Source organism: Gorilla gorilla, chromosome 1 (assembly GCF_029281585.2).
Source record: "Gorilla gorilla gorilla isolate KB3781 chromosome 1, NHGRI_mGorGor1-v2.1_pri, whole genome shotgun sequence".
NCBI classification, from domain to species: Eukaryota; Metazoa; Chordata; class Mammalia; order Primates; family Hominidae; genus Gorilla; species Gorilla gorilla.
Window position 1 is genome coordinate 224,713,905 of NC_073224.2, and position 17,117 is coordinate 224,731,021.

A 17,117-nucleotide genomic window follows, 5' to 3' on the forward strand; every position below is an offset into this window, starting at 1 on the left:
CGGGATCCCATGGGGCAGCGCCTGCACAGAAATCCAGGCTTCTGTGCTGGGAGGGGAGGAAAGAGAGGCAGAGGAGGCAGAGTGCAGGAAGCTGCTACAGCCCACTTCCTTCGCTGGAGCTTAGTGCTCCATTTATATGTTGTTTGACAACGATGTCATGTGTCAGGTTCTAAAGTGGGCTGGGTCCTTGAGGTCTCAGTAGGGCAGGGTGACGCAGATGCGAAATTCTTTTTTTTTTTTTTTTTAAGACAGGGTCTCACTCTGTCGCCCAGGCTGGAGTGCGACTAAGTGATCTTGGCTCACTGCAGTCTTTACCTCCTGAGCTCAAGTGATCCTCCCACCTCAGCCTCCTGAGTAGCTGGGACTACAGGTGGGTAACACCTCGCCCATTTAATTTTTGTATTTTTAGTAGAGACAGGGTTATGCCATGTTACTCAGGCTGGTCTTGAATTCCTGGACTTGAGTGATCTGCCTGCCTTGGCCTCCCAAAGTGCTAAGTGCTGGGATTACAGGGTTGTGCCACTGTGCCCACAGCCCTGGATGTTAGGACGGATTGCTAATAAATCTCTCATCAAGATGTGATTTGCATAGTTGTCACTTTATTATATTATTTTCCTTCTGTGACCTTTCCAAGTCTGAAACAGTCCCAGGGACTTCTTTTGGTTAGTTATTTGCAATCACCTGCAGGACACACAAGAAAATCGTCAGGTTCACCTAACCGCAGAGCTGTGCATGGCAGTTTCCTGTCTCTGTCCTCCTGGGCTAAGCTACTCATGTGAGTCACAGGCAGCCCACACTACAGTAGCTCCTGCCTGAGGAGTTCTGATGACGTTTCGGAAAAAAAGATGTGATCACAGCTTTTCATTGACCTGTTAGGGTCTTCCTGTAAAGGGGGTCTTAGCCAGGAGTCCTGTGTGGGCTTCAGGGTAGGGGGCCTTCGAACGCCTAAAAATTATATTCCAAATGTGTGGATGGCATATTTTTAGACTTCATTTGTTTCTTAAATCAAAACTGCTGTTTGCAAGACAGTTACGCACTGTGGTTGGGGCTATAACTGTTTCCAGAGGCTGTTGATCAGTGTCTGTTAAACGTTTTTTTTGTTGTTGTTTGTTTGTTTTCTTTTTGAGACAGTCTCACTCTGTTGCCCAGGCTGGAGTGCAGTAGGGCGATCTGGGCTCCCTGCAACCTCCACTACGCAGGTTCAAGTGATTCTCATGCATCAGCCTCCCGGGTAGCTGAGATTATAGTCATGCACCACCGTGCCTGGCTAATTTTTTGCATTTTTAGTAGAGATGAGGTTTCACCATGTTGGCCAGGCTGGTCTCAAACTGCTGACCTCAAGTGATCTACTCGCCTCAGCTTCCCAAAGTGCTTGGATTACAGGCGTGAGCCACCGCACCCAGCCTGTTAAACATTTTGATATGCCAACTTCATGATCCAGTGCTGTAAACGGCAGGAGATCCAGCTGCTACAGCACAAATACTCAGACCAGTGTGCAAGAATTATGTCCAAGGATGTTCATTGCACAATGTAAGAGTGAAAAATAGGAAACATGAAAGCTGCATTCATTACACTCAAACTATGAAATACTATTTAGCTGTTCAAAAGAATGACATGTATGTACTAACATGTAAAATGTGATAAGGTGTTAAGTGAAAAACAGCTGCAGAACAGTATGAAGACTCAGATCCTAGTTTTTGCTTAGAAGTGTCTATCTATGTAAATATATAGCTATATATGCACATAAAGTTGAGATCACATACAAGCTGTTAACAATGACAACTTGGCCAGGCACAGTGGCTCATGCCTGTAATCCCAGCACTTTTGGAGGCCAAGGCGGGCAGATCACCTGTGTTCAGGAGTTTGAGACCAGCCTGGCCAACATGGTGAAACCCCATCTGTACTAAAAATACAAAAATTAATTGGGCGTGGTGGTGTGTGCCTGTAATCCCAGCTACTCAGGAGGCTGAGGCAGAAGAATTGCTTGAACCCGGGAGGTGGAGGTTGCAGTGAGCCGAGATCAAGCCACTGCACTTCAGCCTGGTGACAGAGTGAGACTCTGTCTCAAAAAACAAAAGCAAAACCAATGATTACCTCTGAAGACTGGAATTGGAGATGTAAAATGAGGGGGGACTTCTACTTTTTTACCTGATACTCTCTTATATTCTTTTAATATTTTTACAAAGACTTATGTATTACCTTCTGGAAAAAGAATAAAAACTAAGGATTGCTGGAGTTCATGTGTGACTGTCATTCAATGGACATTTGTTGAAAGGATGAATGCCCCGGGCCACTTGTCTCCTCTGCTTCTCTGCTCTTTTGCTTGTACTTCCTGACCTTGGCTTGTCACCTGTCTGGGTTCATCCAGGCAGGTGCTCTCAGTCAGCCCCAGGGCTCTAGTGGTATGTGACTCCAGGCTGCACACACTGTATCCCTGGGTTGGGGCCACTGCAAGCTTTCACCAGCCCCTCTGCTGCTGCCGGGCGAGCCCCCACCCAAGGACAGCTGGTTGCTTGGCTCTCCCCCTTCTGAAACCCTTTACTGGGCATCTGTGCCTGTCCCGACTGCTCTCCCATGAACACAGGGCCTCTGCCCAGCTGCCTTGGGAGGCGTGCTGCCCCGTGGATCCCTGCTGCCATCTGGCCATGCTTCGGGATCTGGCCTGCTCTGTTGTGCTTCTGTCTGTGGCTGGGAACAGCTGATGCTGGGACAAAAAAATTAGGACAATTGCCCCTGCCCCTGCTTCAGGTCCCCAGGTTGCTGCCAGGACCAGCTACACGGTGACTCCCACAGCAGCTGGGGCTGGAAAACGGTCTTAGGATTTGGCTGAGAAAGGCCCCTAAGCAGCCTTTTGTCCAGTCAGTCTCAGGCCAGGCTCCTTTGACGTGCGTGGCGCCTCCAAAGGTGGCCTCAGATGGGTTTTTCCCAATTTAGATATAAAAAGCCCCAATTAATGATTAATGGCTACTGTCTTTTTTATTTTCCATTTTTCTCCAACAAACGTCTTTGGAATCTCTGCTTGTGACCACTTGTTGGCAAAAAGATGCCAGCAGACAGACAAATGAACAAGGAGCTGGCAAGAATCAGTGGGAACACTTGGAAGCAGCCACCTGCTTATTTTGACAGTTTAGTTTTCCTCCTGTGACCACGTGCTCATGGCTGCAGTTTCATATTTGGTTTTATAAGTGTCAGTTTAATTCAATTTAACACTTCTCTGCAAATTAAACTTAGTGAAGTCAGATGCCAGCTTTTCCCTTCTTTAGGGGCTCTGCCACGAATACCATAACTCCCATTTGCTCTAGCGCCTAAATTGTGGAGGAGTCCTGGTCTAGTTCAAGTCCCATTTTACAGAAGAGCAAAGTGAGGTGGTCCCTCATTGGCACAGAGTGTCCGACTCTTCCCTTCTAGCATCCAGTACCAGGCATGGTGGCTCCTCTGCCCTCTCATGGGCAACTTTTTCTTTTTTGTGTGATTTTTTTTCTTTTGAGATGGAGTCTTGCTCTGTCGCCCAGGCTGGAGTGCAGTGGTGCAAACTCGGGTTACTGCAACCTCCACCTCCCAGGTTCAAGTGATTCCCCTGCCTCAGCCTCCTGAGTAGCTGGGATTACAAGCACGTATCACCACACCCAGCTTATTTTTGTATTTTTAGTAGAGACGGGGTTTCCCCGTGTTGACCAGGCTGGTCTCAAACTCCTGACCTCTGGTGATCTGCCCATCTTGACCTCCCAAAGTGCCTGGATTACAGGTGTGAGCCACCAGGCACCCCTTTCTTGTGACGGGGTTTCCTGTTCTGGCTGCTTTCACCTACTGCTGCATGTATCCATGGCTGCTCCTTAATATTGATGCCAGGTATTATTATCATTATTTTTGGAGACAGGGTCTTGCTATGTCGCCCAGGCTTAAGTGCTCACTGCAGCGTTGGTCTCCCGGGCCCAAGTGATCCTTCCACCCAAGCCTCCCAAGTAGCTGAGACTACAGGCATGTACCACCGTGCCTGAGTAATTTAAAAAAATTTTTTTTGTAAAGACAGAGTCTTGCTATGTTGCCCAGACTGCTCTTGAACTCCTGGGCTCAAGCAATCCTCCCTCCTTGGCCTCCCAAAGTGCTGCGATTACAGGCATGAGCCATGGCACCTGGCCTATTATTTTTAATAAATAATTTTAATGCTCATTGTTATAAACAAATGTGTGTTCATTGTTAAAAACAAATTGAGTTATTGTGGAAGCTGAAAGGAGACACCTCTCTGAGTTGTTTACTTTTACAAGACAGGGGGACCAACTTAGCTCTATTTGCCTGGGATGGTCCCAGTGTAAAACAGGAAGTCCCACATCCTGGAAAACCTCTCAGTCCTGGGCAAACCATGATGGTTGGTCACCCTACAGAATAGCTGGAGGACCCCTGACGCGGACTAATTTCCAATAATTAATGCTATGGGGATATCAGGTTTTGGGCTTTGCAGATAAATATACCTGTTTATAGCACTGGATGGTGGAGTCTGGGCCTACACACAGATAAACAAAAATAAAATCACCATTTCTATGGCACTCACTCTTTTTTTTTTTTTTTTTTTAGATGGAGTTTCACTCTTCTTGTCCAGGGTGGAGTGCAATGGTGCAATTTTGGCTCACTGCAACCTCCATCTCCCAGGTTCAAGGGAGTCTCCTGCCTCAGTCTCCTGAGTAGCTGGGATTACAGGAGTGCGCTACCACACCTGGCTAATTTTTTTGGATATTTTTAGTAGAGATGGGGTTTTGCCAGGTGGGTCAGGCTGGTCTTGAACTTCTGACCTCGTGATCTGCCCACCTCGGCCTCCCAAAGTGCTGGGATTACAGGCATGAGCCACTGCGCCCAGTGGAACTCACTCTTCATATGCCTGAGGAGTGTCCAACCTCTTTGGACAAGGCCACCCTCTATGTTCCTTTTCACTCAGCTTTACCCACACAGAAATTTTGAGGACCCATGGCAGGCCCAGCAGTTACTCAGGTCTGCAGCCTCCTCCAAGGGGTTCCCATCTAGCTCTCAAGAGGAAGGAGGGGATTCTCAGTCACCAGGTGGGCATGGCACTCCCGAGGCCAGGTGAGCAGGGCAGTGCCTTGGGGCTCAGGGCTGCTCCGGTTCTTACCGAATTGATCCAGTCGATGTAATCGGAGACCCGTGTGAAGACGGAGGGCTTGTGGTAGTAGTTGCAGCCGAGGCGAGACCCGAAGCTGACGATGCCATGCACCTGCCACTGGCCGTCAGACGCCTGACAGTTCAGCGGCCCACCAGAGTCTCCCTGAGGAAGGCCAGAGTTATAGGGAGGTAAAGGGAGAAGAAGGGGCTGCCCATTGGAACCATTGTTCTCAATGTATTTCTATTGTTCTGCTGCAGGTCACTGTCCTCGGAAGCTGCCCCTCTGGTCATAGCCCAAGGTGGTACCATAATTCCAACAAGAGCCAACACTTATTCTTCCTGTGTGGCCAGAGCTGGGCTAAGTATGTTCTATGCCTCATCTCATTAATCCTCACAAAATCCTATGAGGTAAATATTCGTAGTATCCCCAGGCCACGGAAGGGGAGAAACTGGAGTGTTGAGAGGTTGGGACTTGCCCAAGGTTGCACAGGCAGTTTGTAAAGGAGCTGAGGCCACATCCCAGACTTCAGCTGCCAGGCTCTTCCCCATTGGTTCCGTCTTCCCGCGGGTGGTCTATGTGGGCAGAGTGTGTAGGGCACAGTGTGATCTGAAGGGCATGTGGATCTCCTTCCTACTCCATCCCCACTTCACTGCTAAGTCCAACACAGAGCAATTCCTGGTGGTTAAGACACTGTCTCCAGGAAGGTTTCCGTGGCAGCTACCTGGAGGGGACACGCTGCGCCATTGATGAGACTAATTCAACAGAAAAACCAGAAGTCATCTTAGAAAGGCCTTAAGCCAGGGAATACTTTCCTTTGGTTCCCTTCCAGCACAGAGGAAAGGATACATAATGACAGTCATGAGAGACCTTGATGAGACCCAGGGAAGGACTTCCCAGCAGTGAGATTGGTGGATACTACAAGGAGAATCTCAAAACATCTCAAAACAAGAACAAAAAAGAACCAAGATCAAGTTTTTTTTTTTTGAGTTTCGCTCTGTCACCCAGGCTGGATTGCAATGGTGTGATCTCAGCTCACTGCAACCTCCGCCTCATGGGTTCAAGTGATTCTCCTGCCTCAGCCTCCCGAGTAGCTGTGAGTACAGGCGCCTGCCACCATGCCCGGCTAATTTTTGTAGTTTTAGTAGAGACAAGGTTTCACCATGTTGGCCAGGCTGGTCTTGAACTGCTGACCTCAAGTGGTCTGCCCGCTTGGCCTCTCAAAGTGCTGGGATTACAGGTGTGAGCCACCGTGCCTGGCCAAAGATATATCTGGAACATGTTTCAGGGTAATTCTGCCAGGAGGTGGGAGGATGGACCTATGGAGGGATGGACCTCTATAGCCTTATCCCCAGCCACATTTTGTCATGGAGCGGAGCCCCTGATTTTGGTACTCACGTTGCAGCTGGAGATCACGCCATCACCCCCAGCACAGATCATACTGGTTTTCACGCTGCTGCCCCACCAGGCAGAGCTGGAGCAGGTGGCATAGTCCACAACCAGCAACCGGCCCTGCTGCAGGACATCAGGAAGAGCCCCATTGGCTGAATGAAATCAGAGAGAAGCCATTAGGGATGCAGGGACTCCTGAGAAAAAGGAAGTGGTGGACCCCTCTTAGGTTTCCCCTGTTCCTGTCTTCCATCCATTGCAACATGCGAACAGCCACGTTTGTCTATACTGTGTCCTCACGTGATTGGTTCAGCAGTGAACACCTGACTCAAGATAAGCCAATGAGCTCCCTCCCCTGGGATTCTGAGACGGGGTCTATGAGATTCCGGTTTCAGAGGACATAATTCTGGGAAGCTGTTGACAATGACTGACATTTTGTTTTATGTGGAGAATGAAGTAGACCCACAAAGAAAAGAAATTCTGAGGGAGGGTTTCCTGTGTTTCTTACAGGTTTCCAGCCCCTGATTCTAGCTTGTTCCTGATGCCTGGCTGTATCTCTGCCCTTGGGATGAAACTTTTAAATCCTTATAACAATTTCCCTTTTTTGGCTGAGCTAGCTCCATGGGCTTTCTGTCACTTATCTGAAATAAGAAAGTGAGCCTCCTGGCTGTTAGAGCCCCCTCCTGGGAAAAATATGCTGGTGTGGTGAAGGGAGGGCTTTCATAATGGCCCCCAGTGACACAGCCACCGTCACCTCCATTACTGTTACCACAGCTATGAGTGGCAAGGATGAGATTAACACAATTCTTCACTTCTGATTGAAGCCTAGGGAAGTTAAGTGTCGGCTGGGCGCGGTGCTCACCCTCTAATCCCAGCACTTAGGGAGGCCAAGGTGGGCAGATCAGTTGAGGTCAAGAGTTTGAGACCAGCCTGGCCAACATGGTGAAACCCCACCTCTACAAAATACAAAAATTACCCGGGCATGGTGGCACTCGCCTATAATGCCAGCTACTTGGGAGGCTGAGGCAGGAGAATCGCTTGAGCTCGGGAGGCAGAGGTTGCAGTGAGCCGAGGTTGCGCCACTGCATTCCAGCCAGGGTAACAGAGTAAGACTCTGTCTCAAAAAAAAAAAAAAAAAAAAGGGAAGTTAAGCGTCTGGCTTAAGACCACTAATAAGTAATTAATTAACACTTGCATAACATTTTGCAATGTATGATGCATTTTCACCTTTCACCTCTTTTAGTCTTCACCAACAGTGTTTCCATTTTACAGATGAGGAAACTGAGGTTCGGAAGTGGCTTGCCCAAGGTTTCACCGTGACTGACAGGGCTGGGCCTAAAAGCCAAGCATTTGGATGCCTCCCCGCTCTCACTGTCTCAGATGAAATGCGCCTGCCCCAGGGTTGTCTGGGGAAAGAAACAGGAGGTTGTGCTTGTATCTTAATAAGCATGAAATGCCTCTTCCACCACCGCTCACCGCAGGATTTGATGTGTCCTTGTGTTTACAGATAAGCCAGTCAAGAGGGCAATGGGAATTTATTTGAGGGTACGTATGTGGAAGTACCCCCGGAAAAACATGTCATTATACTTATGGGTTTATGTCATTAGGAAAAAATGTCATAATGTGATTAACACTCATAATCTCATTCTGGTCATAAGGTCCTTATTACTCATCCCTTCCTAGAATCTTCCAAACCTCTGGTGATTTCACAAGGGAAGGGCGGGAACTCTGTTCCTCTTGGTGGCTACTGTCATTGGATCTCTGACCCTTGGAGTCTATGTCAAAGGAGACCCACCCTCAGCCAGGTTCTCATTAGCAAGACCTAATGGCACAGGGGACAGCTTTTGCTATGGGGCATGGAGGGTCTGATGAGGGCTCCAGGGGCCTCAGGTCACAGAGGAAAATGCTGTTCTGAACTCTAGCCTTGGGCCACACAGAAGATGTCACATGGTCTCTGTACCTTTCTCTCCATCATAGGGACAGTGACAACAACTAACACAGCACCTACCCCATTCCGGGCTTCCTATGGATTATCTCCTTTAATCCTCTTGACAACTCTGTGATGTAGGTGCTATTATTATGCCTTTTTTTTTTGAGACGGAGTCTCGCTCTGTCCCCCAGGCTGGAGTGCAGTAGCGAAATCTTGGTTCACTGCAACCTCCATCTCCCAGGTTCAAGCGATTCTTGTGCCTCAGCCTCCTGAGTAGCTGGGACTACAGGCGCACACTGCCACATCCTGCTATATATATATATTTTTTTTAAAAAATATTTTTAGTAGAGACGGGGTTTCTCCATGTTGGTCAGGCTGGTCTCCTGACCTCAAGTGATCCGCGGGATGGGCCTCCCAAAGTGCTGGGATTACAGGTATGAGCCACTGCGCCCAGCCAAATATTTGCATTTTACAGATGAAAAAAGTGCTGCCTGGAGAGACCTAGTAATGTGTCCAAGGTGTCACAGTCATTAAGTGGGAGAGCTGACATTTGATCCCAGGCAGGCGTCAGCCTATGCCATCCCGTCTCTCCAAGGCAGCCACACACCCTGGGATGACAGGTGAAAGGCCCCGGCCAGACAGGGGTGACATGAATCACCTCCCTTCCCTCCCAGGCCTGGGGGCTCCTGGCTCCCACTTACTCTGCAGCCTTCCCCAGCCCGTGACGTAGCAGGGGTAGTTGTTGGGTAGAATGGTGCCGGCAGGAGGGAGGCAGGCCAGCTGGATCTTGTCTGTGAGGGAGACGGGGTTAGCCAGTTTGAGCAGGGCAATGTCGTTCCTGGGTGAGTGCAGAGGCAGAGCATGAGGACCGGGTTGACTTTTCCTGCCCTGTGGGCTTTGGAGGGCTTGGAGACATTGTCATCTTCCCTGTATGTTACCCCAGGTTGCTCTGACTAGCAGGGCCCCAGGGCATCTTTGAAAATGCAGAGGGCCTTGTTGAAAGGGGGAAGGCAGGAGAGATTGTGTCCTACTCCAGGGACAGTCACAGGGTTGACAGCACTGTCCCTGTGTCCCCAGGACTTGGCATGAAGTAGATACACGCTCAGCGGACAGGGGCCCTGCAGGCGTAACTGGCAGCAAACCCAGGTCACTCTGGGCAGTCTTTGCTTCACCCTCCCCAGGTCACATCCCCACCCCAGACATCTTTGGAGCTGGCTCCCCATCTAAGAGGCCAGAGCTCCTTCCCCCTCCCTATAGAGGAAGCAGTGGGCGTGTGGTGGAGTTGAGACCCCTGCCTCTGTGAGACCCCCATCTGTTCCCTGACAACCTCACCCCCAAGTGCACCCAGACAGAAACGAACCCTTCGGAGATTTGGTTGGAGTTCCAGTCCTTGTGCACCACAATCTTAGAGACACTGACAGCCAGCGAGCCGGACTCCGCAACATAGAGGTTGTGCCGGCCCAGCCCCACGCGGTAGGTCCTGGAGGAGCTGGGAGAAAGGGGGCCCAGGGAGAGGGTCACCTCCAGAGGCCTGGCTTTGGATAATGCTGGGGATAGACCCAAGTAACTGGCTGCTGCGTGAGCCACTAGATGACACTTGGGGATCTTTCCTCCCCTGGGACAATCAGTTAGTTATAATAGGGCCTAAAGTATATAACCTAAGAACTATGATCATATAATAATTGTTACTATACTAACTATAAACTACAATATAAAATAAAAGTTATAATAACACAAACTCTATAGTTTTTATGGAGGGAATGAGATAAACACAGAGAAAACAGGAGTCATTTGCTCTCAAGGACATTTTTCCCACCTTTCATTTTCAGATGGGGAAACTGAGGCCCAGAGAGGAGTAAACTGGCCCAGAGTCCCACCATTAGTGAGAAACCAGAATTAGAAGCCAGGACTCCTGACTGTAGGCCTCTATTATTTTCCCCAATACCTCCTAGAGCTTATTATAAATCGGATGGGAGAAGGGATCACTCCTGGTAGGAAGTCACACCGACCCGGCAGAAAGTCCGGTGAGTTCCAGCTGTGATGAGCAGAGGTCACGGACAAAGAAGAGGATAAGTGAACAACGTTGTAGAACCTTGTGGGCCTTTATAATTCATCTATAATTCAGAATTAGCTTTCACTGAGCACTTACTAAGTGCCAGGCCCTTTGGTAAATCAACTCATTGAGTTCACACTAAATTCTGTTACTCCATTTTTCTGCAGGTGATGGTATTGAAGTTTTGAGAAGTCAGTTAAGTTGTTCAAGGGAACCCAATTCCAGATCCAGAGGTCACATGTAGTTTCCCCAAGAGGGCAGAGGTTGGGCCTTCCCCTCCTCTTCATCCTCCCTCAGTGCCTGCCTGGCACAGACACTCCATCCATGCCATGTACTGACATTGATGGGCCAACACACTGAACCATTGATTGACTACAGCTTGTGTCTTAGCCAGGATAGTGGTTATTTGCAAGGCTGCTTTATGTAGCATGGTTCAGGCCATTTGAGCCCTCAGCTCAGAAATGAGCACCAGCTGGTGAGCAGGCCAAGCTCCCAGGGAAAGGCAATTACCTGATGCAGTGGGCAGCCGTCAGGACCCAGCTGTTGGCTATCAGGGACCCTCCGCAGGTGTGGTACCACTGGCCATTGGAGCTGTACTGCAGGGAGACCTGGGGAGAAACACAGGTCTGTGGCTGTGGCTGAAAAAGCAGGGCCTCCCTGCACTCCAGTTTCCCAAGAACGGGGCTGGGACAAGGGTAAGGGGGAGTGAGGCAGTCGCCTCATGTGCACAACTTAAGGGAGCACCCAAAACCTCAGCCATCAAGATAAAAAACGTGTTAATGCAATCTACATTAAAAACAATCAGGCCAGGCATGGTGGCTCATGCTTGTAATCCCAACACTTTGGGAGGCCAAGAAAGGAGGATCACTTGAGCCCAGGAGTTTGAGACCAGCCTGGGCAACATGGTGAAACCCCATCCGATAAGGGTTGGCTGTGTCCCCACCCAAATCTCATCTTGAATTATAGTTCTCATAATCCCCATGTGTGGTGCGAGGGACCTGGTGGGAGGTAATTGAATCATGAGGGTGGTCACCTCCATGCTGTTTTCATGATAGTGAGTAAGTTCTCACAAGAGCTGATGGTTTTATAAGGGGCTTTCCCCCACTTTTGCTCGGCACTTCTCCCTGCTACCGCTGCGTGAACAAGGATGTGTTTCCTTTCCCTTCTGCCATGATTGTAAGTTTCCTGAGGCCTCCCCAGCCACGCTGAGCTGAGTCAGTTAAACCTCTTTCCTTTATAAATTACCCAGTCTCAGGTATGTCTTTATTAGCAGTGTGAGGCAGGACTAATACATTGTCTCTACAACAAAAATAGCCCAAAATGAGCCGCTGGGTGCGGCGGTGCATGCCTATAGTCCCGGTTACTCAGAAGGCTGAGGTGGGAGTATTGCTTGAACCCAGGAGTTTGTGAACCAGCCTGGGCACCATAGTGAAAACTTGACCCTACCAAAAAAATTTTAAAATAAAACAAAATTAACAGAGTGAGACCAGGTCTTTTTAAAAAAAAAAAAAAAGAACTTTAAGGTGGTGACATTTGACACTGTTTTAGTCTCTAATGAAGCTGTTCCATGCCCTTCCTGTTCCTTCATTCCTCCTCCCCTGTCTTTCAATTCCCTGCCATGGCCAAGCAGAGGGGAGGGAGGTGAGAGTAGGGCATGGACTGCTCTGATCGGGCTTCCTATAACTGTGGGGAACGATGACCTGTTTGTTGGCAGATGCCTGCTTTTCTCTGAACGTTCTTGTTTTTAATTAGCCATTCGGCATTTCTCATTTGTGTGACATTAAGAGGTCTTAAAAAAGATGTTTAAAATTAGAAAAAGTGAAAAAAGATACTTAAAAGGATGTACCCCCCCCCAATTTAAAAATGTGCTGAAACCATCATACAGATGTGAAATTTAGTCCACATAATACGTATTATGTGTGGCCAGCAAAGTGTAGCTAAACAGGTAGCACTGAACCAGATTTGAATCCTCACTCCCCCCCGGGCTAACCCAGTGCCTTTGGGGAATTCTGTAACCTTTCCAAGTCCCAGTTGCCTTCTCTGGAAATGGGGGAACATAAGCCACTGTGCAGGGCTCTCAGGGTGATTCATACTGTAATTAAGCCTGGGTGACAGAATGAGAGACTCTGTCTCCTGGAGAAGAAACAAAATTGCATTAAAATATCATTCATTTTCGTTAGTGAGGTTTTTTGTTTGTTTGTATTTTTTTTTTTTTTTTTTTTGAGATGGCTATCTACGTTGCCCATGCTGGTCTCAAACTCTTGGGCTCAAGCAATCCTCCTGCCTCAGCCTCTTGAATAGCTGGGATTAAAGGTGTGTGCCACTGTGCCTGGCTGGTTGCTGAGTTTTGTGCTACCCCCTCACATTTTGCCTCCACAGTGAATGTCTTACTTGCCTCATCTGAGTCCCCACCCAGCTAGATCTGCCTATTATCTCAGTAAAAACATTTCCGCAGGGAAACAGAAGCACAAAGCGTAGGGACTCTTCATAGATTAACATTCACTGGTTCTCAAGGCAAGAATACTTTTGTGCAAGAGGGTGAGGAAGTATTTTTGTAGGCAGCAATGATTAGTTCTCAGCACAAATGCGCCTAGTGTTATGGGGCCCTGTAGCAGAGGGACTGTGGCCCTTCTTCCAAATTCTCAGGGAAAAAATACTGTGGGACTGTGATAAAAGCAAAAGAACTGGCAAAAGCACACAAAGCCAAGTATATAAATTGTGAGGCTGGGTTGAGAGGCTCACGCCTATAATCCCAGCACTTTGGGAGGCCGACGCAGGAGGATCACTTGAGCCCAGAAGTTCAAGACCAGCCTGGGCAACATAGTGAGACCCATCTCTAAAAAAAAAAAAAGAAAATTAACCGGGTGTGGGGGCATGCACCTGTGGTCTCAGCTGGTAGGGAGGCTGAGGTGGGAGGATCGCTTGAGCCTAGGAGTTCGAGGCCACTGTGAGCCATGTTTCACCAGCCACTGTACTCCAGCCTGAGTGACAGAATGTGACACTGTCTCAAAAAAAAAAAAATTACTATGGGTGAGCACAGTGGTGGGTGCCTGTAATCCCAGCACTTTGGGAGGCTGAGGCAGGTAGATGGCTAGAGCCCAGGAGTTGGAGGCTGCGGTGAGCTATGATTGTGCCACTGCACTCCAGCCTGGGTGACAGAGCAAGACTCTGTCTCAAAAAAAGAAAAAAATGTGAAATATCTGCCATCATTCTATCGTTGACAGTCTTTTTTTTTTATGGATCTCACTCTGTCACCCAGGCTGGAGTGCAGAGGTGTGATCTTGGCTCACCGCAACCTGCGCTTCCCAGGTTCAAGCGATGCTTGTGCCTCAGCCTCCCAAGTAGCTGGGACTACAGGTGCCCGCCACCATGCCTGGCTAATTTTTGTATTTTTAGTAGAGGCAGAGTTTCACCGTGTTGGCCAGGCTGGTCTCAAACTCCTGACCTCAGGTGATCCACCTGCCTCGGCCTGCCAAAATGCTGGGATTACAGGCATGAGCCACCACGCCTGGCCTATCATGGACAGTCTCTTAATCAAGGAGCAGATGAATGAACGCTGGCCTCTCTAAACACAGTGACTGCTGCATGGGTCACTCTGAATGCTCAAGGCTAGTGGGCTGCTAGTTGCTCCTCCTACTTAAGGTAGAAACTCATCCTGGTTCAGCTGGGTTTGCTCCCAAAGCAGTTTATGTCAATTATGCTTGCAATAATGAAATTTGATTAAATATGTAACCAATGAAATATGAGTTCAGAAAGAGTCGTTATTTATATGGAAACAAAGTTAAATGCTTGGAAGAGACTGGATCACCATGACTCTTAAAAAATTGCTCTTGAAGTAGTGTCTGTGAGAAAATGGAAAGATTGGATGGGCTCATAACTCAGATTGCTTTGTGAACGTCTCAAAGTTACTGCTCTGCTTTAAAGAAACGGATCTGTAGATGAGATATGGGGCATGGCTTATATGAAAAAGACAGTTAAGAACTCAAAAAATTGTTTACATAGTCTAAGATAAAATCTTTACTATATATGTGTGATTTAAAATAATTTCTTTATAACCAACTTTTCAATTACTCGGTCCCAATTACATCAGATAAATGAGATTTTACTATATTTGTTTATGTCAATGTAAACTTTACACATTTCTCTGAAAATCCCCACCATTAACACGTCTGAGTAATTTGCACCTGTGCCCCACTCGGCAGTTTAGTCTTGATACCACTATGATTATATCAACTTAAGAAAACATTTTTTTCATTGGTAACATTGATTTGCCTGTGGTTAAAGATTAATCTGCACAAATAGCACTGATTGGTTCCTTAAAGCAAGGAGTGTTTGCATAGGTAGTCTTGAATGGTTCCTAGATTAATGGTACATTTGTAAAGAAGCCTCTGATTGGTTAATAGAGTAATACTATATTTGCTGCCTATGGGCAGTGGGGAGGGGACAGCTCCTTACTGCAGCTGGAGGAGGCACCTCTCCCTCCACTCCCAAGGTTGGCCAAGGCCACAGAAATGTATTTTTTTTTGTTTTGAGACAGAGTCTTGCTTTGTTGCCCAGGCTGGAGTACAGTGGTGCAATTTCAGCTCACTGCAACCTCTGCCTCCTGGGTTCAAGCAATCCTCCTGCCTCAGCCTCCTGAGTTGCTGGGATTACAGGCGTGTGCCACCACACCTGGCTACTTGTGTATTATTAGTAGAGGTGGGTTTCACCACGTTGGCCAGGCTGGTCTCAAACTCCTGACTTCAGGTGATCTGCCCACCATGGCCTCCCACAGTGCTGGGATAACAGGCATGAGCCACTGCACCCAGCCGGAAATATATCTTATTGGTGAAGTTGCCTGTGCTGCTCTCTGAGTCCCATCAATACTCACTTTGCCAGCACAATAGACACCATGGTGGAAGGGCAAAGGGGGGATGTAAAGGGAGTGGGGCAAGGATGGGGAGAAGTACAGTGTGGTCAACTCACCTGCCAGGGCCAGCTGTTGGGCCTCGCTTCTTCACCTCCAACCACCCTAGTCACATAAGGTGGGTAAGTGGGGTCCCCACAACTGAGGGCTGTGAAAAGACAAAGGGTCTTGAGTCAGGAAGCAGTGACCCACACAATGTAAACTACACTTGCTGCATTCTGACCCCCCAAATAGAAAACCCTTGTTCTAGAAGGATCCCAAGAGGTCATAGAATCCTGCTTTTTGCTCCAATTCTTTGAAACTCCATTCCAGTGTTCTTATGATTATAGGTCTGAATGCAGTAGGGGTTGGGTGGGGGTGAGAGGGGAGGACCGGAAGATCCCATTTCCAGCCCCACCAGGGCATAGGAAACCAGTGCCTCTGGGTGACAGGACTTACCTCCAGCCACCAAAGTGGACAACAGCAGTGTCCTTATCATGGTGTGTCCGTGGGAGTTCTGTAAGCGTGGCCCTGGATAAGGCCCTGGTTTTATGAGTGGACTTATCAGTGAGAGATACAGTAGGAGCACGCAAGATGGGGTTTTCTCAAAGCCCAGTGGAAAAAAGAGCTTGTGTCCAAATATTTTTTTTTCCCATTTCCTCCCAAATGTCACCCTAGAAATACTTTGAAAAAGATGCCAAAGGTAGATATTGGAATATGGGTTCCATCTGTTTTGAAGAGATTATGTTGTGTGTTAGGGAAGGAAGAAAAATACTAATTGTTGGTCCTTGGAGTTGTTTTTTGTTGTTGTTGTTGTTCCCCTCCCTGGGTAAGACTGAGGAGAGGAGTTGTGTTTTCTTTCTTTCTTTCTTTCTTTTTTTTTCTTTCTGAGATGGAGTCTTGCTCTGTCACCCAAGCTGGAATGAAGTGGCGTGATCTCAGCTCACTGCAACCTCTGCCTCCTGGGTTCAAGCAATTCCCCTGCCTCAGCCTCCCTAGTAGTTGGGATTACAGGTGTGTGCCACCATTGCTGGCTAATTTTTGTATTTTTAGTAGAGATGGGGGGTCTCATCATGTTGGCCAGGCTGGTCTCAAACTCCTGGCCTCAAGTGATCTGCTCGCCTCGGCCTCCCAAAGTGCTAGGATTACAGGCTGAGCCACCATGCCCGGCCAGGAGTTGTGTTTTCAATGAAAAGATTAAGGTGGCATGCTGAACCCACAGCGTTCTAAGGCAGTATTTCTCAATGGGGCTGGTTCAGCCCATCGGGAGACGTTTGACAACATCTGGAGACATTTTTGGTTGTCATGGCTGGGGTTGATGTATATTGGCATCCAGTGGGCAGGGAGCAGAGACGCTGCTAAACACCCGACAATGCACTGGGCAATAGGACTCGCCCTGGCCCAAATGTCAATGGTGCTGAGACTGAGAAAGCCTGTTCTAGGCCATACCAGGGGTTGCAGTGTGACCTTGGCTGAGTCATGTAAGTCTCTAGACCCATCTGTGAAACAGGGAGAGAAACCCATGCCCAGTATTGTTTCACAACATTGTGGTAAGGATTTGTATAATGCGGGGAAGGTGCACACGTAGCAGAAGGCAAGGCCGACATGCACAATTAGGATCTGGCCGCTCTAATGATGGGGGGAAGCAGAACGCTGGCAGAGGAGGGCTTCATCTGGTGGATGAAAATGCACTTTACGGCCGGGCATGGTGGCTCACTCCTATAATCCCAGAACTTTGGGAGGCTGATGC

The 17,117-nt window shown here is 48.3% G+C and overlaps 1 protein-coding gene across 1 annotated transcript; it reads right to left on the reverse strand.

Annotated features, from left to right (window-relative positions):
- Nucleotides 1-16,540, reverse strand: LOC101130048 (chymotrypsin-like elastase family member 2A). Its single transcript, XM_004024718.5, has 8 exons — nucleotides 15,827-16,540; nucleotides 15,448-15,536; nucleotides 10,993-11,090; nucleotides 9,790-9,918; nucleotides 9,131-9,267; nucleotides 6,509-6,654; nucleotides 5,123-5,275; nucleotides 1-681 (listed from the first exon to the last, which is right to left on the reverse strand). Exons 1-8 carry the CDS (start codon nucleotides 15,864-15,866, stop codon nucleotides 664-666), a joined length of 810 nt encoding a protein of 269 aa, XP_004024767.1. The 5' UTR covers nucleotides 15,867-16,540; the 3' UTR covers nucleotides 1-663.
- Nucleotides 16,541-17,117: the final 577 nt, after the last annotated feature.